Here is a 25729-nt window from a genome sequence, read left to right as displayed (position 1 = left end):
TCAGTTAGATTTGGCTTGTGAGGTCAAATCATGTGTCCTGCAAAGTAAATAGGTTGTACCTATTTGTATAGCAGCTGGTGGAGGAGGATGACTCATGCATGCAGTTACTTGTGTGAAGAACAAAACACTCATCTTGTTTCTTCATGTCTAGTAGTAGGAGGGCATTAGCCAAAAAAATTGGTCATTTGAAGTGTGTATTAGTGGGAAGCATGCTGAATGGATTGACAATGGTAAAATATAATGGATGATTCACACTTCACTAATACAGTAGAAGAGCTTACATATTAGGATAATTTGGATAGGTTGGTGTCAAAATAACATTGCATTAATATAAACAGTTAACATTTACATCTCTGGATTGTAGGATATTTTGACTATTAAAATGCAGTGTCTCCAGTTTAAATCATTCTTAAGAGAGAGATGGGGACCAACGGTGATCCCACCTGAAATTAGTGAAATGGAACGAATGGTCTGGATGGGGAATACACCCAAATTTATAACAAAAATGTACTATGTGCTCCAGAGCAAAAGTGCAAAACCAGAGTTACAAAGGTCAAGGGAAAGATGAGAATCGAACTTGGGGTGTGGTGATTTCAGAAAGAAGCTAGTCAGATTGGTGTCATGACGTCAATATAAATGCAAGATATGGACTGATTCAGTGTAAATTTTTTACACCAATGATATCTTACCACACAGAAGTTACACAGATCAAAAGCAGAAATATCAGAGATGATTCAGATATGGGTCTGAGACAGGAACTTTTCTACATGCTACATGGTCGTGGGTGAAGATGAGGCCATTTTGGCAAGACATCACAGAAAAAATAATCAGGATAACAGGAGTGGCCTTCACAGGCGATCCAGAGCTATATCTACTAGGCATTTTTTTGAAAATGAATAAATATCAAATCTCAATTTTAAAAATAGCACTGGCTGAAGCAAAAAAAATGTATTGCGATCACTTGGAATTCCAACTCCCTCTACTTGGACTGCGGAAATGAACAGTTGTATACCTAATGGAAAAAAAACCACATAATTTAAAGAATAAATATGACACTTTTGTAAAGATTTTGCAGCTATAATTGGACCATATAGGGGCCCAAAAAACAGTAATTTAAAAAAAGGACTATAAATGTTACTATTATACATATCCAAACATGATTTCCCCAATTGTATTCTATATATTTAAAAGATATGTAAGCTCTAATGGTGTGTGGATCTGTATGTATGGAAAGGGGGAGGGAGGGACTGTTACGTTTTTGTTGTTTGTAAGAAAAACTTTATTATATTGTGATATTGAAGATTTTATTAAGTATATTTTTGAAAAAAAATCAAAAATAAAATATTCAAAATAAATTAAAATGTAGCAAGTCTTTAATTTGCTGGCCAGCTGACAGCAGGTTGCACCTGTGGTATTAGATTCCTGTATGTACATTAGATATCATATTTTTGGTGAAATGACAGTATATGTTGTCAATTTTTTTTTGGACATCCAAAGTCTCAGTCTAAAACTATGACTGGAATGACAGAGGGCGAGGTACATTGGGACACCACCTAGCGCTAATGCAAATTCATTTTATTTCTGTATTTTTCCACATCCCTGGAACTCAGAGCCATGATATCAAAAAACAACAAATTGACAAAAATTGGAAACAGCACAAAGTGTGAGTGTTAACAAAACTTGAAACAATGTCTTTTCACTCTGGGGAAGGATTATGAGCACATTACTTTTAATAACATGACGCTTCTCATCCTTTTGGCTAAGATTAAGTGTATGCTAGATTGTGTACTGTGAGCTGATCAATTTGGATCCATGAGAAGCTGTAGCATCAAGAAGGAAGAGGAAAGAAGAGGAAGACAATGGAGAGGACTGTTAGAACATAAGAGATTGTCTGGTGTGACCTGGCCTGGTGAAATAGGCAGATCCATGCCAATTGGGGAACCAATGTAATGGCCTTTACAACAGTAAGCCAACTTCCACCAGTCTCATGAGGATGACTGCAGCAAAAAACTCCTCAGGAGGACAAGGAATCCGGAACACTGTCAGGGTGGCAGTGAAGGACCTGAGCAAAGGTTCCCTGTTTTCTCAGGACTTCTTTGTCATAAAGATGTTAGTGGACTGCTGCAAGTTTGTTGCATAGGACATCGACTGTCTCCACGATATCATGGATAACTGTCACTTTGTGACCTTCAAGACCGCAGCAGGATGCAGAGGATGCTTCGGGACTTTCAGGAAAAGGGGAATGTGGCACCACTCTCGCTATTCAAGGCACAGCTACACTTCACTCTTCCAAGAAGGAATAATGGAGCACATATTTAACCCACATGTGCTACTATTGGACCTGCTCACCTTCCTGAACTGTTACATCAAGGGGATAGGGACCTGCATGAATGTCAAAGACACATTTGTAGTCTGGACCAACAATTGCCAAGTGAAGCTGAGAGGGAACAGCAAAGGGGCTATAATCCAGCCCTCCCCAGCCCCCAAACAGTGTTCACCATTGGAGGAAACCATAAGTACCTGGACTATGATAGACATCCCAGGGTGTGCAAGAACTGCCACAAATGTAGAAGATGGTGGCCAAATGCAGCACAGTCATCTGTAAGAATTGTAAGCAGGAAGGCCACCAGAACAAGGACTGCACAGAGACAAGTGGTGCCACTTCCATGGGGAAGCAACTCACCTCTACAGAGCCCACTCAAAATGTGTAGCTACCTATGCACAGGCAACAAGAGGGGAAATGGCAAACATCACTACCCCAATTAGATCAGCACTCCCTCAACCTTGACTGCAGCAGAGGCCTTGTTAGAGTCCAAAACCAGGGGGAGTGAGAAGAGGAGAATCACATTCACCTTCAACCCTCAAACCCAAAGAGGCTCTTCCTGAGGAGACCAAGTCAATGGAGGAAAAATGGTAGATTAGTGGTTTTCAACCTTTTTCTTTCCACTCTTACCACAAGTAGTCCCTATGCCATAAGTGCTCTGTGATTAGTAAAGGATTGTTTAAGGTGGTATGTGAGTGGGAAGGGAAGGTTGAAGATCACTGCTCTAGACCCAATTGTTACTGAAATATTTTGCTTGAGAAAAATTGTCATTGGCCCATTTCCTTTGGAGTGTGCGCATAGCTAGTCAATTAGGGACGATTAAAACAGGGCATAGGGAATACTTAAAATGGTATGTGAGTGGATAGAAAAAGATTGAGAATCACTGTGGTAGAATCACTGTGAATAAAAGAAAGAAAACCCAGAAAGTCCCATTGAAGCAATTGGCAACCAACATCACAAGCAGTGGGAAGAAAAGTGTCAAGGTGCAAACAGAAGTCAATAACCTCTCATCATCTGAGGATGAAGTCAGCGTGTGTGCCAGACAAAGGCAGAGAAAGCGCCAAAATGGAGGGGAAATAAAAGGAGGACAGCAGGCTACGAGTAAACCTGACTGGGATGTACAGCACCCAGCGATTTCCCCACTCCGGGAGACCGGGAACTGTGTAGAGGCCATCACTCCCCAAGCTCCGAGAGACCTGGAGCAGTCCAGAGTCTGTTGCTCCTGATGTCTGGGAGAAGGAGAATGCAAGCCAGTCAAGCATACAGCCGGATCGCCCCACAGCTACACCACCAGACTCTCCTGAGGAGACCCTACTACCTGAATAAGATCGCCCCTTGTTCCTAAAATCAGTGCTGCAGTTCACCAAAGCAGTGAGTAATGAAGGCTCAGGCTGATTGACTCTAGACTGTAAGGATTGCAGACCAGAGACTCCAATGGAGATTAAAACAGAAACCCTCAACTTGTGCAGTTTCAAGTACACTATGCAACCTTTCATACAGCAATATGGTCTGCCGCAAATCAGGAACTGACAGAGATGTCACGATGGTGGCCTCATGGGTTCTCAGTATGGTCAGTGGTGGGGAACGATTGTTGCCACTGTAGTTTGGGTATCTTGCTGTGGGCAGGCAACTTTGTAATCACCGAGGTTGGAGGAGCATCTTCTCATGATGGATCTAATATACAGAAACACCCCACTCCAGCTGATCAATGTATATGTTTCGTCTGCATGGAATGAGAGCCTGGCTGTCTTCCAGCAGCTCCCACTATTGCTGGCAACATCTAGACCGGTCGTTCTGGCTGGTGATTTCATTGATGTGGCTGGACAATTCAGCAGTGCTGACAGTAGACTGGACACCTCCTACTTATTCCTGATGGAGACGGTTAAGGATGCACAGCTGAGCAACACCTTCAGCAATCCTATATGTGGAGAACAGCCACAGCCCAGTTGATTGAGATCAGATGGCTCAACTCAGCCTTGGATTTGACCATGTTTATGTTGAAGGACATATGGTCAGGACCACCAATGACGTCACGCCAGTGTTCTTCTCTAACCACTGCCTTCTTCTCTCTTCCTGTCAATTACAGGAAGCCTAGACAATGGGCAGGGAAATGTGGTAGCTGAACATGAAGTTGTGGACCCGAAAGATTGTAGAGGAACTAAAGGAGTACATTGGTTGGAGAACTGTGAAACCAGTCTTTGATTCCCCAGTGAACTGCTGGGAAGCAACCAAGGAGAGCATCAAAAGGTTCTTTGTCCTCATAGGTGTTTTGAGAGCAAGACAGAGGCAGAGGGAACTGAGCCAACTCCTGCTATTGAGATGGATGGATATGAGAGAGGAACTCTGAGAGGTAAAGAGCCAACAAACTGTGATATTCACCTCTGAGTCTTCCAAGATCATTTTCCAATCCAGAGTCTGCACAGTGGAGCAGAATGAGAGTTATTCGTGTTTCTTCTTCCAAAGGGTTCACAAAGGGAGCTCTATGATCCACGATCTTAAGAGGAGGACTCAGTCATATCCTTGCAGATGGGCATACAGAGGATAAGCAGATTCTTTTATGCTGAACTATACAACATGAAGGCTACACACAGAATGGCCTCCCAAAGTTTCCTGTCCTCTTTCATGGAGGTCTTGGATGACAGCAAATGGAATAATCTAGACTAGCCAATAACCCAGTAGCCGACTGACTCTATCTATTCCTTTGAGTAGAGTAAAACTCCTAGAAGCGATGACTTACCAGCTGAGATGTGCACAGCACTGTAGGACTGGGTGGGTCCGGATCTGCTAGAAGTATTCAACACTATGATCCTGGTAGGCAGCATGTCATCCTTCATTAGGAGGGCATCATCCCTCTCATCTTCCAACAGAAGGGAGAAGGAGGCTATCAGGAATTGGAGACCCATTTTCATTTTTAAACATTGACTACAAAATCCTGTCCAAGGACATCACCATTTGAGTGAAGTCTACTCTGGGGCAGGTGATCCACCCAAACAAAACCTGCACGGTTCTGGGCAGGAAATTTTCTGACAGCTTCCTGCTACTCCAAGATACCATCGCCTACATGCAGAGCAGGGGGGGGTGGACATCTACCTGGTCAGCTCAGAACAGGAGAAGGCTATCGACAGGATATCGCACATGTACATGATGGATATTCTCTCCAAAATGGCTTTGGAGAGAGAATCTAAAATTGGATGAAATTGCTCAACATAGAGATCTGTAGTGCAGTCTAATTCAATGGGTGGGTAACAGATCAAGTCAAGTTTATTGTCAGCTGATTATACAAGTACAACCGACCAAACAGTGTTATCCGGTCCTCAGTGCAAAAAAAAATGCAGGCATTCAACCAGACATTATGCACATACAGACATACATAGGCAGTACATTTTTATATCCACAAAAATAAATAAATATATGTTTTGTACAAGAGAGAGGGGCTCGGATGGTTAGTGTGAGCACCTCCTTTGGTCGATCAGCATTCTCACTGCCCATGGAAAGAAGCTGTTCCTCAGCCTGGTGGTGCTGGCTCTGATACACCTATATCTCTTCCCTGATGGGAACAGCTGAAAGATGCTGTGTGCAGGGTGGAAGGGGTCCTCAATGATTTTGCATTGCAGTGATCCTCTCTGCCTCTCTTATGAACCTGTGGATTAACCTTTGGTCCATTTCTCTGCAGCGACCAAACAACACTGTGATGCAGCCGGCCAGGATGTTCTAGATAGAGCTCCTATAGAAGGTTGACATAATGGTGGCCAGTAGCTTTGCCTGCTTCAATCTTCCCAGGAAGTGCATTCGCTGTTGTGCCTTCCTGACAAGTGAGGAGATGTTGCGTGTCCATGTTAGGTCACTAGTTAAGTGAACTCTGAGGAACTTGATGCTCTCCACTCTTTCTACTACAGAGCTGTTGATGTATAGTGGAAGGTGGTTGTTCTTGGTCCTCCTGACATCCATGATCATCAACTTCGTCTTGACCACGTTGAGACTCAGGTTGTTACTCTCGCACCATTTCATGACATTTTCCATCTCTTTTCTGTAGTACGATTCATCATTGTTGCTTATGAGGCCAACTTCGACAGTAGTATGAACAGGAGTGGGCTGAGCTCACAGCCCTGAGGTACACCAGTATTCAGCATGGCGGAGCTTGATATTCTGCTACAGATCCAGACAGACTTTGGTCTTTCATTAGGAAGTCCAGGATCCAGTTGCAAAGAGGGGTGTTGAGTCCCACAAGGACAGCTTCTCCACCAGCCTCTGGGAATAATTGTATTAAACACTGAGTTGGTCAATGAATGCCTGGCGGATGAAGCATCATTCTCCAGGTGGGCCAGGATGGAATGAAGCAACAAGGCTATAGCATCATCTGTGGAATGGTTTCTCCTATACACAAATTGAAATGGATCTAACATCCCTGGGAGGTGTGCTTTGATGCATTCCATCACCAGACACTTGAAGCATCTCATAATGGTGGAGGTCATTGCCACAGGATGGTAGTCATTGAGGCCTGTTATTGTCGCCCTCTTGGGTACCGAAATTATGGTGGCTGTCTTGAACCCTGTGGGAAAAATGGACTTCTGCAGTGAGGTGTCGAAAATGTTCATGAAGACCTCTGTCAATTGGTCTGCTCAGTCTTTTAGTACCTGACCAGGTATGTTGTCTGGTCCTGCCACCTTGTGTGGGTTCACCTTGAATAAGATTTTCTTCACCTTGGCCATGGCTATGTGGGGGGCCATTCATCAGGGGGACATGAAACTTCCCCATTGAGTCTGAAGGTGTACACAGTTGTCCGCTTTCTTCAATCTAACTTGCATGCTACTTGGAGCTCTTTGCTGAATCCATCAGGAGGCACAAGGGCATTAGAGAAGTGACACTGTCAGGCAGTGGAGGCACTCAGGTCAAAACCTCCCTGTTCATGATGGCGCTGCCGTTTTCTGTTCCTTCACATGATTGATCTGCAGACTAATCAGCATCTGTGGCCATTTTGAGTCTGCATCGGGCACCAGAGTAAAGTGGATAAGAACAAGACAGTGCCCTTCCATAACTGGTCCGCCCTCTCCTTCACAGTTAGATCTACCTACCTGAAGGTGTTGGGGATCCGGTTTGGAGGGGCTGAGACATGCAACAAAAATTGGTTGGAATGGATTACAAAGTTCTTCTGGGCATGCTGCTCCCTCTCGATAACAGGAAATAAACTGGTCATCAGATGTGCAACCGGAACATCACTCTGCATGCATATTGTCACAGAAATAACTGAGCTGGAGTGGAGACACTTACCTACCTTTTTGCAGAATGAAGATGTGCTAAGTGTGTGGAGAAGCAGGATGATGGGCTGTTCCCAGATACACACATAGAGTCAGACATCCAGAACTGCTGTAAGGCCATCGACTGGGGGAAAGGCCATCGACTGGGGGAAAGGCCATCGACTGGGGGAAAGGCCATCGACTGGGGGAAAGGCCATCGACTGGGGGAAAGGCCATCGACTGGGGGAAAGGCCATCGACTGGGGGAAAGGCCATCGACTGGGGGAAAGGCCATCGACTGGGGGAAAGGCCATCGACTGGGGGAAAGGCCATCGACTGGGGGAAAGGCCATCGACTGGGGGAAAGGCCATCGACTGGGGGAAAGGCCATCGACTGGGGGAAAGGCCATCGACTGGGGGAAAGGCCATCGACTGGGGGAAAGGCCATCGACTGGGGGAAAGGCCATCGACTGGGGGAAAGGCCATCGACTGGGGGAAAGGCCATCGACTGGGGGAAAGGCCATCGACTGGGGGAAAGGCCATCGACTGGGGGAAAGGCCATCGACTGGGGGAAAGGCCATCGACTGGGGGAAAGGCCATCGACTGGGGGAAAGGCCATCGACTGGGGGAAAGGCCATCGACTGGGGGAAAGGCCATCGACTGGGGGAAAGGCCATCGACTGGGGGAAAGATGCACTTTGGTCTGTCATAAAACTGTTGGTCTTTCAGCACTTGGAGATGTTGGTGCAAGAATGCTGCAGACTGGCACATTCCTTCCTGCAGAAGTACATGCTGAGGAATGCATTGAGGCTTGGTGCAACCAGTGCGAGGGTGCTGTGCGGAAGGAGAACAATCTAGAGTTCTTCCGTTACTGGGCATTGAAGGGCCAAGACCAAGGGCAGCCCCTCAAGCAACAGAGGAAAGTAATGACGTGTCTTCACGATGGCAATGCTGCTAAATAGAAATGAATGTAACAATGTCCAGTGAGAGAAATACGAAACTTTGTTTGCAAAGAGACTTTGAATGGTTTTTTTCTTTGTAAATAATTAATTTTGAATAAAGTCTATTTTGGGGGGAAAAAATGTAGCTCTTTATCTCTCGCATTGGTGGATATTCTGGACGTGGCACAGTTAAGATCATGGCTGATTATGGCTATAAACTCAGCTCCACTTACCTCCCTGTTCCCCATAGCCCTAATTCCCCTAAAATTCTTCAAAAATCAATCTCTGTCTTAAATGCAGCCTCTTCTGCTTCATTAAGCAGACAATACAGCTGATTCACTGCTCTCTGGGAGAAGCAGCTATAGATTTGTAGTCTTGCAGCATGGAAATACGATACAGGCTCTGCTTGTCCATGCTGAACAATGGTGGGTGGGTGGAGGCGGAGCAGGAGTGAATGGGAATGGCAATAAAATGGGTTCATGTAGAATTAGTGTGCATCATAGTTGACACATATTTTGTGGTCTGAAGCCTTTTTGCATACTGTATTTATCCAACTCTATATTTCTGGCAGTTAGTCAGTGATGGTCTTATCAAAGTACTCTTGGTAATAGACATCAAGGTTTCTCATAGAGAGTAAATTCTGTGCCCCATTAATCAACACGTAGGTTCAGAGATGAGAAAATAGTTGACAATAATGAAGAGGAAGTTTTTATTCTGATGTATTTGACCTGATATCTGAGGCTTCGTGGGATCTGGAGTTGGTGTTGTGGAGTCCACAGCCTACTCTTTCCTAGCTGTATGCCATTACATGCGAAGAATGTTGGAGTTTGGAGGGCTGGGGTCCTAAATCACCAATGCTGACAATATAAATGTAATCATAGGCATATTGGCAGGGAACTCATGGGCAATATTGTTCACCACTCCTTGGTTCTGAGTACTGATCTTAACATCTGTTCATGTAATTATTCTGGAATGAGGAAATTGTATTAGGTAATTCAGAATAAATAGCAGGTGTGTTTAAAATATATATGGGGTGTCTTTCTTGATTCATGGCCATGGAATTTTCCATCTCAGTGTATGAGATGTCACTCTAAAAGAATGTAAAAACACTGAACAAATGATGCTATTAACAACATCTTGATGTGACAAAGTTGAACCTTGATTTTTTTTAAAAATGTGATACACAGCACTCAAGCTTATAACCCTACAAGTGAAGTTAGTATCTTGTGGGAATTCTTCTTGGGGGATAAAAGTTGAGTCGCTCGTGTAAGCAGTCTGAGCATTTTTATTCTGGGTTGTACTTCAGTCCTATATCCCAATTGTGTAACTGTAGTAACTTAACCCCCTTCTAATTCTAAGCGCACGTGTATGTAATATGTGTGAAAGTTCAGAAAAGTTCTTTGGTTCACAGTATTCTATTAGAAAAAATAACATATAATTTAAGAAATAACATCACAATATTCGAACAAATATGGGAGCCATACATGAAATACTATAGAGAAATCCTACCGTGGACTTCCACCACCTAAAATGACAGGAGAAGATAATGAAAAGAACTGACTCAATATATAAAAGTAAAAGACAAAAATTTCTTGTGCATTTTTATTAAGTGACGACATTGTTTGACGGGTTTAATGTATCTATAGATTGAACTTTGAATAAATGGGAAGGAGGGGTGAGGGAGGGAGGGAAGGGAGGGGTTAAAAGGGGAGAAAATGACACTATATATTTAAGAGAAAAATGACTGTATATGTTTTGGTCAGTATGGTTCATAGTGTGAAAAATAAAAAATTAATTTAAAAAAATTTTAAACTATAGTTTTTTTTTAGTGATTGGAAGTTGATCTTTGCTGAATTAATGTATTGTTCCAAAATTGGAATTGACTTCCCAATAATGTGAAAAAATATTAATATTTTCATGTGTCATAAATGTAATGAATTGTAAATCGTACACCATCCAGGACTGTTCTGTTAATCAACTATTCATGATTATTTTCATTATAATTATGAACAAATTATGATACATTTCTACCAATTAGTGAGTTCATATTAATGAGTTTAGAGAATTTATTTTATTGATATCTTTGTTTTCCTTTTCAGCAATAAAGGTGGCTGAACTTTACTGGTATTTTTGTTCAAGAGGATTAATGCTTAGGAAGTGGAAGATTCGGAGTCCATTAACTGAAACCTTTAAAACGTTCTTCCAAGTTCATACAAAAAAGCCGTACAACTTTTAAAAAAAGTAAAATTACTTCCAACCCAAGATGAGTTGTCTTTTGAGATCCTGAAGTTAATCATGTTTGGGAAGATTGAACAGATCTCCTTCTTGAGCCAACACCTAAGATTCATTACGATCACCTCATTGTTTCCTGAAGTTCTCAGCAAGTGATTTTCTCCAAAGCTGGTCAGCTTTGACAGCACAATAAAGATTCCTGCTGCAGAAGTATGTCCAAAACAACTGAGATTGTCAATCTGTCATTCCTGGTGGACAATGAAAGGGACCTTATTCTGGAAGTTTTACGCCGAGATGAATTGTTGAGAAAAGCTGAAGAGAAGAGAATAAGGTCAGTAGTAAGAGAGGCGGGGATTGGGCATTGGTTTATTTTTAAAGTTTATTAATAGCAATAACAGTTAACATAATAACATGTATTTGTATGCCAGCCAAAAATGTAGTTAGTAATGAAAAGTGCTTCTGCAGTAGTTACACATCATTCCTCATAAGAATGGGCTGGTAGAAATGTGTTTTTGTAACTTTGCAACATGTTAAATTAGGAAATTAAGTTGAGAGAAACATGTAATTAAGGATACCTTTACAGCTGAAATTTTAAGAAAAAGCAATGCATCTTTTTGGTGATCAAAATTGAGAAAGACAAGGTTAACGCAATTGACCCTATCCTCGTGCAGGAATTTATGCACATCTTGAGAATGAGAAGCAGATGTAGGGCATTTGGCCTCTGCCCTGATCTGCCATTCAAAAAGCACAAATGCACCACTAACTCATTTTCCCCTCTCTGTATTACTAGTTACATATTCAAAACAACTCGAACAAATTTGTCAAACATGTCTTCCCTTTCATTAATCCACATTGGTTCTGCCCAGTCTACTCCTTCAGTGTCCCGTGACCTCATCCATTTTAATAAATGGTACAAGCATTTTCACTACAATCCAAGGCTACAATTAATGTTAGGCTAATTCTGTAGTGTTGCTGTACCACAAATCTTTGTTGCTTGCATCTATTTGCTGTTTAATGTTTTTTCCTACTGTTATAGTACCAATAGTGTGAAAGAAATTGGAATGATGCTCTCTTCTTTCAAAGAAAACTCAAAGAATACACAAAATATTAGTGGCTCTGACGACTGAAGTTTCCAATTTTTGTAATGCAGTGCAGTTGTAAACTGTGGATAGTGGTGTCATCAAACAAGCTAAGCAACCAATCAGATTAAAGAAGCTTCAAAGGTAGCAAGGTAGATAGTTTAAAAATAAACTTCGAGTAAAATAAAACTGAGAAGTCAAAATATATTTTTTTAGAAATTGTTTTATTTTAGAAATGGAATCCAACAACATAAAATATATATAAAATATATGAATAACATGAGGGCCAAAGTCTCAACTGTAATTATTGCCTAATGTGATGTTTGAAAATGTTCTTATACTGAATTCATCAACAAAATCAATAGCAAGAATGTTGCATTTATAAAATAATTATTAATTTGATGCTAATATTCATCTTCTGTTTTATTGCCCAAGTTAAAACTGCCACAGTGTACACTGCTAGGAATTATAGCATCATTCTCTGTGTTTGTGCAAACATGCATTTATAAATGCCAGAAATTGATAGTTTTTCACTAATTGCAGTAACCTCTGAAGCTACTGTAGCACGATCAATAACCACAAGCAGACATGAAGCGCATGGTCAAAGACTTTAATATCCTGAAATATTCAGTACAAAACTACATGCTTCTGGCCAGGATCCAATACTGGTGTTGAGGAAGGAGACTAGTTTTCTCAGCCTTTATTGGGAAACTACGGGAAGGAGTTACTAGGTCGGAGGTGGGCTAGCCTGAGCAGTCCAGTGAGGTCCCCACCTGCATTACTGTGTTCCACCACAGTTACATTGCTATCAGCATATGGTTATTGACACTGTAATGAGGTGGATGCATGAGGAAGTTCATCTGCTGTCCCAGATGGAATGTTTGCATGTTCTTGTGGATAGTACTCTTAAATTAAAGGACATTCTTTTTCTATTTGGATAACTCCTTGCATTTCATGATTAGCTATTCTATCCCTTTGCAGTGAAAGTGAACAAAAAAACTTTGAAGAAGGCCAAATGTGCCTAGATATTTTCATTAAAAGGATAATTATACATCAAAAGCATTTTAATGCCCACAAAATTAAAATTGGCCAGGAATTTATGGATGTGAAAACAGCAAAATTTGTAGCATTCACCATTATTACTGAGTAAAGCAAACAGCAAATTCCACCGATGCATGATGTCAGTGAAACATTCAGTCTAATTGATCTGTTCTTGCATTTTTGCGAAGTGAGCTCTCATTAATCACTTCATAATTTTAAAATATCTCACAGGAGGAAAGACACCCAACCCAATTAAATATTCCAGTTATCTATGTCTTCCATTCAAATGCAGAAAACTTGAATTTGATATTATTGAAACACACTACCATTATTGGGAATGTTCCTACATTCCAGCAATTTAAATTAAATAGAATCAATGCTATGATATGACATTCAAATTTTGCAGACTATTCTCTCTATAAAAATAGCATTCAAATTGTTGATCCTTGTTGAATGTGCCGCTGCTATGATTTAAAAAAAATCTATTTAGACATATTTAACTGCTTAATGTCTGGCTGCTTGGTTTGGGTTTGCCTTTGATAATATTTGCAATGACTATTTACCAAACTATTCATAATCTTATGAGATATTTGTCCTTGCACTTGTTCCTCTATGACAATGGAAATTGAGAGAGACTAATTATATCTATTCCCTGCAATCTCTCTTAACTTTATTAGAGTATTGATAAATTCCAAATAATTGATGCTGCCATGTCTGGACTTCTTTGTTCTTTCGACACTTCACAAGGCATGTAAATTATGATTTTTTTTTCTCTCTGCACACCATTGTTCATTCTGCTCTTCATTGGACAACTCCCACCAGCCCCTTTTCCAATTTCTGTGACCTTTGCCCGTATGTCCTTCATGAAAAGGTCTAAATCTCTTTGTTCTATTTAAAAAAAAATCCCAAATGCTTATTCTAATCACTAGAACTACTTCATTTTAATAGAATTCCTCTGATTGCACTTTTTCACAACCTGTCCCTTCCAAGGATGCCATCTCCTTCTGTCAATTTCTCTGTCTCCACAGTATCTGTTCCTAAGATGTCCAGAACCTCTGAAACGTCTGCCTTCTTCCACAAATGTGGCTTCCCCTCAACCACTATCGACTTGGCCCTCACCTACATCTCCTCTATTTCCTGCTCATTTGCCCTGGTCCCCCTCTGCTCCCATATGCAACCAACATAGAATCTCCCTCATCCTCACCTACCACCCCACCAGCCTCCACATCCATGACATCATCTGCCAGAATTTCCGGCACTTACTACAGGATCCCAGCACTAGACATATCTTTCCTGCTCCTTCTCTCTCAGCCTTCAGCAAGGACCATCCCTCCACGACTCCTTCGTGCACTCATCCCTCCCCATCCATTGCATATCTGGCACATTCCTCTGTGACCAGAGGAGATGTAACACTTGCACCCACACCTCCTCTCTCACCATTGTCGGGGCCCCAAACAGGCCTTTCATGTTAAGCAACACTTCACCTGTACATCCAGAGAACCTATTGACTGCATCTGGTGCACCCTTTGTGGCATTCTCTACATCAGAGAGACTGGTCACAGACTGTGAGATTGCTTTGCTCAGTACCTCCTCTCAGTCTGCAACCACAGAATCCTCCCAGTGGTCAACCATTTCAGTTCTGGGTCACACTCCTATTCTCACATGTCTGTCCATGGCCTTGTGTACTGTCCTACCCTGACTACCTGCAGATTGGAGGAACAACACCTTATTTTCTGTCTGGGCACCTTCCAGCCAGATGGCATGAACATTGACTTCACTGTTTTCCATTAAATCTATTTGCTTTTTCTTACCCCTCACCCATTTCCTGCCTTTCAACCCCCCTCTATCTCAGTGCTGCTGTCCCTTCCCTCCCTTCTCCACCTATCATCTCCTGCCCTGCCACCCCCCCCCCCCTTTATTCTGACGCTCACCGGCATTTTCTCATACTTTGATGCAGGGCTCAAGCCCAAAAAACATCAATTATGTATCTCTGCCTTGGACACTGACCTGCTGAGTCTCTCCAGTGTTGTGTGTTTTTACCTCTATTATTGCTTGTTCGTTGTTACAGTACTAAGATGTAATAATAAAGGTTGTTTTGTGAGGAGACAATAAATAAGGCACAGAACAAAGCTACAGAGAAAGATCTGTTAGTATGGAGCAAAGGCAACAAAATTTTACTCTGCTGGTATTCATTTGAGAGTCATAATGACGAAAAAGAAAATTTCCTTGAATCTGGATGTGCATGATCGCATACTCATGAATCTTCTAACAAAAGAAAGGTGGAGTGTGATCAAAATGGGATGATAGGTTGATTGTTTTTACAAGGCAATGGGAGTAATAAATGGAGTTGATGGAGTGGAGGGGAATATACGTGATGGCCTGAACCACGCTTACGTTCCTCTGTGGTTTCTTGCAATCTCAGACAGAGCAGTTCCCATACCATGCAGTGATGTACCCTGACAGGATGCTTTCAACCTGTCGAAGCTGTTAATAGGTGACATGCCAAATTTTCTCAGGCTTCTAAAGGAAGAAAAGGCACAGGGGCTCCGCCTTCCTCCAGCAGTCTGTAACCAGCTCCTTGGTCTTGATGACATTCAGATTTCAGATTTATTGTCAGAGCACATAAATGACATCACATATAACCCTGAGATTCTTTTTCCTGGGGGCTAGGCAGAATGACCACTTATTGGTAGTGCAAAATAAAACTGTACCCAATATACATACATAAACAAATAAAGAAATGTCAATAACTGTGCAATAGAGAGAGTCCACGCTGCTGAAGATCCAGCTGCGCTGGATGGGTCACGTCTCCAGAATGGAGGACCATCGCCTTCCCAAGATCGTGTTATATGGCGAGCTCTCCACTGGCCACCGTGACAGAGGTGCACCAAAGAAAAGGTACAAGGACTGCCTAAAGAAATCTCTTGGTGCCTGCCACATTGACCACCGCCAGTGGGCTGATATCGCCTCAAACCGTGCATCTTGGCGCCTCACAGTTTGGCGGGCAGCAACCTCCTTTGAAGAAGACCGCAGAGCCCACCTCACTGACAAAAGGCAAAGGAGGAAAAACCCAATACCCAACCCCAACCAACCAATTTTCCCCTGCAACCGCTGCAACCGTGTCTGCCTGTCCCGCATCAGACTTGTCAGCCACAAACGAGCCTGCAGCTGACGTGGACATTTACCCCTCCATAAATCTTCGTCCGCGAAGCCAAGCCAAAGAAAGAAGAGAGAGGAGAAAAATAACAAACAAATGCAAAAGTAAGAGTCCTTTCATGAGTACCTGACTGAATTTCTTGTTGAGGGGTCTGATGGTGGAGGGGTAGCAGCTGTTCCTAAACCTGGTGGTGTGAGTCTTGTGGCACCTGTACCTCTTTCCTGATGGTAGCAGCGAGAACCGAGCGTGTGCTGGATGGTGTAAATCCTCAATGATTGCTGTTGCTCTCTAATGGGAGCGTTTCCCGTAGATGTTCTTGATTGGGTGGGGGTGGGGGAGAGGTTTGTCTTTGATGTCCTGGGCTGTGTCCACTCCCTTTTGTGGAGCTTGGGGGTATTGGTGTCCCCATACCAGACTCTGATTCAGCCAGTCAGCTTACTTTCCACCACACATCTGTAGAAATTTTCCAGGGTTTCAGATGTCATACCAAACCTCCACAAACTCCTGACGAAGTAGAGGCACTGATGAGCGTTGAGGGAGAGGTTGTTGGCCACTGAATTAACTTTAACTCAGTATGCTTTTCCCTTGGCAAAACTTTCATTTTGCATCTTAATATTGTTCTCTTGATTTGATTCCAAGAATTCTTGAGCACATCTGATGCACACCTGTCTTAGCCATCCATTACACCTCTGCCTCAGGGGAACATCAAGCTCCTACTTGCTGTTCTAATGCTGGTAAATATTTCCCAGCTGTTTTTCTCTGATAATACAATCTTTCTTGCCCTTCTCCCTTTAATCCTATTAGTGACAGAACTGGGTAACTGGCAGCCAGGCTCTGAGTAAGTGAATGACAAATTTTTGATATTTGGCACAAAAAAGTGAAACATCCCCAGAAGCTTTGCAGAAATGGCATTATGGGTGACACATTTGGTGTAGTGGTTAGCACGTTGACTTTTCAGTGCCAGCAACTGGGACTGGACTTGGGTTCAAATCCTGCGCTGTCTGTAGGGAGTTTGAAAGTTCTCTCCATGTCTGTATGGGTTTGCTCCGAGGGCTCTGGTTTTCAAAGTGTACTGGGGGTGTAGGTTAATTGTATGTAAATTGGGCGGCTTGGACTTATGGGCCAAAATGACCTGTTACCGAGTTGTATGTCTAAATTGAAACTAAATTAAATTAAGAAACAAGGATAAATTTACACTAATATCCAAAATCTCAATCACCTGAAGCATCATAATGGTGTAGGTTTGACAAGAAGTTGAGTTTGGTCAACTAAGAATCAGGAAGTCCAAGGCATTGTTTTTTGACTATCATAAATTCCTAGCCACCACCTTCAGCCTTCTGTTCAGCTGTGAGGCTGAATCAAGTTCCTTGCGACCTTGATGTTATATTTGAATCCAGAATGAGCTGCAGAGCATTTCTGCATTCATCACTTCATTCATTTCAGTACTGTTTGCTGAAATCCTCATCTACAACAATATTTTGCTTCTCTTCTTTTGTAATTTTGAATAAATCAAAAAAGAAAAATTACATCAGCCTTGTGCATGCAGCCCCATAATTTTGTTTGCATTTATTTGCATAAATCCTCAAATTATTAAAAGTCTCTAGTCCTTATTTTTTAATTTCTCCAATAAGCTATTTGTCAAAATGTCTGTACTTGGCTTTCTTACAATGTAGAGCAATGAATGCTCCTCTATGGTTGACATCTATGCCCTCAGCTGAACCAAGCTTTGAAACTCTCGTTCTAAGTCACCACCACAGCTATTCTAATTTGATAAAGCTTTTGGTCATCTGTTTTATTAACTCCATGTATAACTCTGATCCACATTTTCTTTCTTATGAGAAACTATTGCTGGGGATGATGGAGTTCAAGCCTTGGGCTCAGACTACACTGCACGACAGCAAGATAATAGAGCTGTAAAATTCAAAGAGGTGCAAGTAGCTACAATTAGAAGAGGACCAACATCTTTAAGGAAGAGACATGAAAATATAATATTCATCTACATATACACGGACATCTGCAGTAGAGATAGAATGGTACTTGTGCAAACCAGAGGAAAGAACATAAAGACTTGATGCTGTTAAGACATCTATCAGACTCTGTTAATCATCTTTAGCACATATAGGGATAAAATGCAAACCAATTCAGCATGTCATTTATATCATTGCTACATTAGGCTTGCAAGTCAACATGAATCTTCTGTGGGAGATTTGTTCTTAGAATGTCACAGTGACCCAAGTTAGTTCTCCCATGTTAAGAAATAATTGATATTCTTCTCACTAACATGTTCTAATGTAGCTATTAGATGGGTCCGGGCTATCTCTGTGCATAACCTGCCCAAGAAACACTTTTTAAAAATAAATAGCCAAAGTCGTGGAAACCATATATAACCATTTACGGAGCAGAAACAGGCCATGTTGGCCTTTCGAGTCCGCACCGGTTCACTGATTTTGTGTGCCCTCTTCAGGCATTGGTGATTTTAAGTGTAGTGTATCTTTGAGAGAATTTTAACATCTATCCATAGGTACTCTGTACTTTGGGTGTGAAATCTCATATTAAAATATTCAAAAACATTGGCTGTGTGGGAGAAGCCAGTGAGTGGCCGTGGACAATTACTTCTCAGACTGGAGGCCTGTGACTAGTGGTGTGCTGCAGGAATCGGTGCTGGGACCAGCGTAGCTTGTCATCTAGATCCACAATCTGGACAACAATGTGGTGATTGGATCAGCAAGTTTGCAGACAATACTCAGATCAGAAGCATTGTGGACAGCAAGGAAGGTTTTCAAAGCTTGCAGAGGGATCTGGACCAGCTGGAATAAACAGCAGATGGAATTTAACATGAACAACTGTGAGGTGTTGCATTTTGAAGGACAAACCATGAAAAGACGGTGAACGGTCGAGCAATGAAGAGTGCGGTAGAACAGAGGGAACTGGGAAAGTGCAGTCACAGGTGGATAGAGTTGTAAAGAGAGTTTTTGTCACATTGGCCTTCATATATCAAAGTACTGAGTTTCAAAGTGTGGAGTTTACGGTGAAGCCAAAATTGGAGTCTTGTGTGCAGTTGTGATCACCTAACAACAGGGAAGATATCAATAAGATTGAAAGAGAAGATTCACTAGGATGTTGCTCGGACTTCAGGAAATCAGTTCCAAGGAAAGGTTTAACAGGTTAGGACTTTATTCCCTGGAGGGTAGAAGAATGAGTGAGATTTGATAGAGGTATTTAAAATTATGAGGTGGATAGACAGTAAACGTAGGTCAGCGTTATCCACTCAGAGACAAACCAGCAGATTTAGGATAAGAGTGAAATGGGAAAAGTTGAGAGGGAAAATTGGAAGAAATTTGTTCAGAGAGTAGAGAGAATGTGGAATGAGCTGCTGGGTGATGGTGAATGAGGAGTCAATTTTAATATTGAAGAATTTGGATGGGTATGTGGATGGGAAGGGTATGGTGGGCTATGGACTGGTTGCGTCAGTGGGAATGGGCCAAATAATAGTTCAGCACAGACTCGAAGGGCCAAAGGACCTGCTTCTGTGCTGTACTGTTCTCTGGAGACTGGAGGTTAATTGGGGGTGAAGGGCTTGTTATTGTCCTGCAGCTATAACTTTAAAGATTTAAGACACAGATGAACCTAAAGATTTTTACGTGTTCCTTAATTAATTCCACCAACCTTCTCAATATTTTTTGATCACTTTCTGCTTTCAAGATTGTATGAATTGTTTTTTGATCTAATTTGTATGATTGCATTTTAGTTTTGCTGTGCAGTAACTTGTATCACACTTTCTCTGTATTTTGTGTACTTTGGGGAAAAATATTACTCTTGCTATTTTCTATTATTACATGAGTTTAGAGTTGTACTTGTTCTCAAAGTTCTACGTCAATAATGATTTGCCATTAAATGTGGCATATTCAAAGCCAAATTGCCTATCATTAGATACAATGCACAATTTCATCTCGACTTATTCCACTCCCTGACTTCACAAAGACCCTGAACCTTGTTAGTGATGATCATTTACTTTGTAGTTTGGTGAATGACCTTCTGAGATGAAATTGGCACTGACAGAAAAAGTGGCAATCAAAAGTTTGAGTGGTTTTTTAAAAAAAAAACCAAATGTTCTAGGTGATAATTGTGTAATGATCTGGGAACATTTAAAGAACTAATATATAGCATAAGTGCTTCAGTCAAAATTTTCTATTATTGTATTAGAAAGAGGACAGGGAAATTATTGGAAAATGATCTATTTTTAAAAAAGATTAATTTTGACTACACAGCAGTTCTCATGTAAGAAAAAATTAATTTAAGGAGGATTGTCAAATATAACACAATTCCTTGACTCCCACAGCCCACGAGTTCAAGGGAATACATCATTCATTTGTTAGGCTATAAAGAAGGACACATAAAAGGCAGATGTTTAGAGTGAAATTATAGCAGCAGCTGTAATTGGTACTATGCTCACCATTGTACTGTGTTTATCAGACTTTGGAAATAGTACTGTTACTAACCAAGATGGTAGAAAAATGGATTGGATTCCCCATGAGCACCTGAGCCCACAAGAAAGGTGTGTAACATTTACCATTGTTCAGGATTTAATTGACAGCTTCAGTGAACCAGAACATTTCAGAAACAGAAAATAAATAAAATTGCAGATGCTGGAAATCTGAAACAAAAATGGACAAGATGGAACAACTCAATCAGTTGAGCAGCATCTTTTGAAATGGGAAATTAGTTAATTTTTCAGGTCAAAGATCCTTCAGCAGAAAATTTTGAGAAACATTTGGTGTATAAGTTGTCATGAAACCCAAAAAAAACCTCAAAAAATGGGGGTCGACTTGAACACTGAATATATTTTTGAGACCTTAAATTCAGCTCAAAATCCAATCTGCGGCACTCCTGCATACAAGTCAACCCGTGAAAAATCAATTCAGTGTATAAGTCAATGCATGAAAAGCAGATTTGGCATATAAGTTGACCCTTGAAAAACAAAAAAAACCTGACTGCCACAGATTTTCATTGAGATTTTTATTGAAAACATCAACACAATTAATACCTTCAAATCACTATCATTGTCTGAAAACAACAACACATTTAGAACCTTTTAAAATCATTCTCCCTATCATCGTCTGAAGCAAAGATGGCAGCCAACACATCCATATTCTCCACTGTTTAAACAGTCATCATATGGGTCTCAATCTGTATCTGATGAGCCATTTTCAGCTTCATCGTCAGTTTCCCCGCATTAAATCATATTCCATGCCATCAATTGCACAAGAGGTACCACACTTTCTAAACAATTTTATCACAGTCTCTAACTTTGTCCCATGCCTTGAGCACGAAGTTACACAGCACATCAAGTGATGCAACATGCATTGCCCTGCCTTTTGTAAATAACTTTTTTTGCACTTGACATCCATATTCCATTCCTCGTGCACGTGGCTTGTTCAAGCAGACATAGAGAGGTTGCAATATAGACATCAAACCATTCGGAATAACCACCATGTAGGTATTATGTAGTGCTAATCTACTTTTAGTCTTCTCAGTTAAGTGCCTACGAAACATATCCCAGACCTGCAAACTCCATTCTTTGCGAAAACTGTCTGGCTGCCTGTTCCACACATTGTCTACCCATAGTTGTACACCATTTTCATCCATCCAACTTTTTTCATGAAAATATTCAAAAAATACCTGCAGGGACTTTTATTTTTGGTTTGATTTTGTGTTTGAATATTTCCATGGGTCTTAACTTCATCCCAACCACCATGCACAATAACACCACATAAACCTGGTCCTTTCATGGCCTATACTTCTGGTTTGCACAGTTTTAACACCTTTCCATCCCACTGTTCTATTACTTTTTATGTCAAAATTCATGGGGATTTCATCAGTTTCCAATATTTGCCAATGAAAACTGGTGTTTCTGCCGGTTCCGTATAATAAACTGGTGAAAACTTAAAACTTTATGATCAAAATCTTTTGGTAGTTTCAGTGCATTTTTTTGTTTTTTTGGCATAATTCCAGATTTTTCCTGTTCATGAAATGATTGCACCAGCCTACTGTAGCCTCAAATTCATCACTGGGTGTGACTTGGCCCACTGCAGTGAATGTTCTTATTTTATATCAGGTGACTACTTGCCTCTGTTCACGTACCCAGTTTGCTATGTGATTTTCCAACTCTGGCCAATGAGTGATTCCTTTTCTCAATGAACATTGCCTTTTTTGGTATTTTTAGTCTCTTCTTCCTCCAATCTCTTTCCAACTTTTCGTGCACATCAAGTTTTCTCGCAGCAGAGCAGTTGTTGGTTGTCTTGGCCATTTCTATCACTTTCAACTTAAAACTCACTTCATACTTTAGTCACGAGTTGCATTGTGTCAATGGACCATCCATATTAGCATATCTGCGCGATTTTTGGGGGTCAGCATATATGCTGGTCAACGGCCCATCTCAGGCATCATGATGTTTTGGTGTCAACTTGTATGCCAGTCAACAGGGCACCTCAGGCATCCAAAAAATTGGGGTTGACTTATATGCCGGATATACCATGAAACCCTTAAAATTAGGCTGAAAAATGGGGGACAACTTATATGCCAGTCGACTTGTACACCAAAATATATGGTAGTTTACCTTCCTTTATAGAAGATGCAGGCAGTTTTTTCTTTCTATGTTGTGAATACTTGTGTTAAATATGTAGTAGACCAATCAATATTTATAAATCACTAAGATATCAATGGTACTTAGTGAAGGAGATGAAATATCAGTTATAATCTTATTTAACACTCTGTTTCTACCTTTAATTTGTATTCATATGTTCTGGATATTGGTCTGTACTTTTAACATGTGATTAACAAGGTCTCTTTGGCTTGGCTTCGCAGACGAAGATTTATGGAGGGGTAAATGTCCACGTCAGCTGCAGGCTCGTTTGTGGCTGACAAGTTCGATGTGGGACAGGCAGACACGGTTGCAGCGGTTGCAAGGGAAAATTGGTTGGTTGGGGTTGGGTCTTGGGATTTTCCTCCTTTGTCTTTTGTCAGTGAGGTGGGCTCTGCGGTCTTCTTCAAAGGAGGTTGCTGCCCGCCGAACTGTGAGGCGCCAAGATGCACGGTTTGAGGCGATATCAGCACACTGGCGGTGGTCAATGTGGCAGGCACCAAGAGATTTTAGGCAGTCCTTGTACCTCTTCTTTGGTGCACCTCTATCACGGTGGCCAGTGGAGAGCTCGACATATAACACGATCTTGGGAAGGCGATGGTCCTCCATTCTGGAGACGTGACCTACCCAGCGCAGTTGGATCTTCAGCAGCGTGGATTCGATGCTGTTGGCGTCTGCCATCTCGAGTACTTCGATGTTAGGGATGAAGTCGCTCCAATGAATATTGAGGATGGAGCGGAGACAATGCTGGTGGAAGCGTTCTAGGAGACGTAGGTGATGCCGGTAGAGGACCCATGATTCGGAGCCGAACAGGAGTGTGGGAATGACAACGGCTCTGTATACGCTAATCTTTGTGAGGTTTTTCAGTTGGTTGTTTTTCCAGACTCTTTTGTGTAGTCTTCCAAAGGCACTATTTGCCTTGGCGAGTCTGTTGTCTATCTCGTTGTCGATCCTTGCATCCTATGAAATGGTGCCGCTGAGATAGGTAAACTGGTTGACCGCTTTGAGTTTTGTGTGCCCGATGGAGATGTGGGGGGGCTGGTAGTCATGGTGGGGAGGTGGCTGATGGAGGACCTCAGTTTTCTTCAGGCTGACTTCCAGGCCAAACATTTTGGCAGTTTCCACAAAACAGGATGTCTAGCGCTGAAGAGCTGGCTCTGAATGGGCAACTAAAGCGGCATCGTCTGCAAAGAGTAGTTCACGGACAAGTTGCTCTTGTGTCTTGGTGTGAGTTTGCGGGTGCCTCAGATTGAAGAGACTGCCATCCGTGTGGTACCGGATGTAAACAGCGTCTTCATTGCTGAGGTTTTTCATGGCTTGGTTCAGCATCATGCTGAAGAAGATTGAAAAGAGGGTTGGTGCGAGAATGCAGCCTTGTTTCACCCTTGCTTCCATTGTTAATGGAGAAGGGTTCAGAGAGCTCATTGCTGTATCTGACCCGACCTTGTTGGTTTTCGTGCAGTTGGATAACCATGTTGAGGAACTTTGGGGGGCATCTGAGGCGCTCTAATATTTGCCAAAGCCCTTTCCTGCTCACGACGTCGAAGGCTTTGGTGAGGTCAACAAAGGTGATGTAGATTCCTTTGTTTTGTTCTCTGCACTTCTCTTGTGTCCTGAGATGTGTGCCAATGTTTCATTGGACGTCTGACACCTTCTGCAGGTACTGATTGCAGAAGGTCTGCCGTGGTTCCTGGTACACCTTGTCGGGTACAGCCCACATTTAAGTAGTAGGGCATTGATGACTTGATGCCCCTTCCAGGTCTTATTATTCTTCACTCATGAGTTGGAGATTGTATCTCCTTGGAATTCATTAATGCCCGAACCCTGGCATGCAAGGCCCGCCCACTTGCTGAATTCCAACGCCCTCCATTCGGGATACAGATTAGGGGGTCTCTCTTCTTCCCCCTATAATCCCGATTTCCATCTCCAGAGTGTCCCCGCTTCTCTCCGACTCATCATCATGGGGAACCGGCCTGCTGCTACCCTGCTGATACCGCTCGATTTCCTGGAGCGATGAGAGACTTTTTAGTTTCTCGATCTTCTCGTCATTGCTTACGCCAGCCATTCGAAATGACGCAGCAATGACCTTGTCGGGAGAGAGGCTGAGACTTAACCTCTTCCTAATGGATTAACAAGGTAAATTGTATAGAATGCAATAGAAAAGAAATTGTGCAACACCCTTGGCCTCTACTCCTAGGCGTTGTGTAGATTCATTGAATTAATTGCTGCGATAAGCAGTTTGTCCTGAGGTGATTAACATTTAGAAAAATGTAGAATGGAATCATTGTGACCAATTCCAGGCAAGACCTGTTATTCTTCAGTAGTAGTTAATGGGATAGAGTCTAGGTCAGCTATTTAGGATTGGGTTGAGAATTTGATATGCAGGGTTGAGAATTTTGGCATGAAATAGATTTTAGGACACTGACTGAATTGATGAAGATGAAATGAACTAAATGAAGTGGATAAGGAATGGAGGCAACGTTCTTGAATGACAGAGGTTTGAGGCTGCTACTTTTGTATTTTGTTTACCAGTGGACTAGTGAAGTCATCATTTGGCCAAAAATTTGAGTTGATTTCTATTTGACATGGTTGATTGATCTCAAGCAATGAATGTACAAAATGCCTCAGTTCTTCTGTGGATGGAATGGAAGATCAGACTGGATTCTTGCTTATCATTGCTATGAGCTGAACCCTGTCAGATGGGAGATGTATCCATGTTTGGTTGTAGAAAACTGTCATTCTCGAGACTCCTGTGATGAAAAAGTCCCCTGTTAGGCATCAGGAAATTAACAGTCATGGAACCATGTCATATAAAGTACCTCAGGACTTTAGTAAAGATAGAACATGATCTTGGAGGGAACAAGAGATACTGGCCAAAAAACTTATTAACCGTATTAAATGTATAATATGGTGAATACAGGGTTCTGAAATATTGTTCCATTGAAGTCATAGGGCAGAAGGCTAATTTTTTATAAAATCACATTACATTCATGTTGTGATTTAACATCTCTGTGTACCTTGAGATGCCTTCTCAGTTTCCACTTGACTAAATTAGATGCATATGTTAAAGAAAATGATTTTTTTT

At 41.7% G+C, this 25729-nt stretch overlaps 1 protein-coding gene across 10 annotated transcripts in view; it reads left to right on the top strand.

The window, feature by feature from the left end:
• The window catches only part of sytl5 (synaptotagmin-like 5), a 179840-nt gene that overhangs the window by 84439 nt on the left and 69672 nt on the right, over positions 1 to 25729 (top strand). For 7 of the 10 annotated variants that reach the window (XM_069889408.1, XM_069889405.1, XM_069889409.1 and 4 more), the window contains exon 2: positions 10595 to 11058. In XM_069889408.1, the coding sequence (XP_069745509.1) occupies positions 10940 to 11058 (119 nt within the window). In that variant the 5' untranslated portion in view covers positions 10595 to 10939. Of the gene's footprint in view, positions 1 to 10594; positions 11059 to 25729 lie in introns of those variants that run through there. The other 3 variants (XM_069889414.1, XM_069889412.1, XM_069889413.1) reach the window with 2 other exon arrangements.

This window comes from Narcine bancroftii, chromosome 7 (genome assembly GCF_036971445.1).
Source record: "Narcine bancroftii isolate sNarBan1 chromosome 7, sNarBan1.hap1, whole genome shotgun sequence".
Lineage (NCBI taxonomy): Eukaryota > Metazoa > Chordata > Chondrichthyes > Torpediniformes > Narcinidae > Narcine > Narcine bancroftii.
The sequence above is the reverse complement of the archived record's forward strand: the minus strand, read 5'-3'. Positions and strand labels throughout refer to the sequence as shown.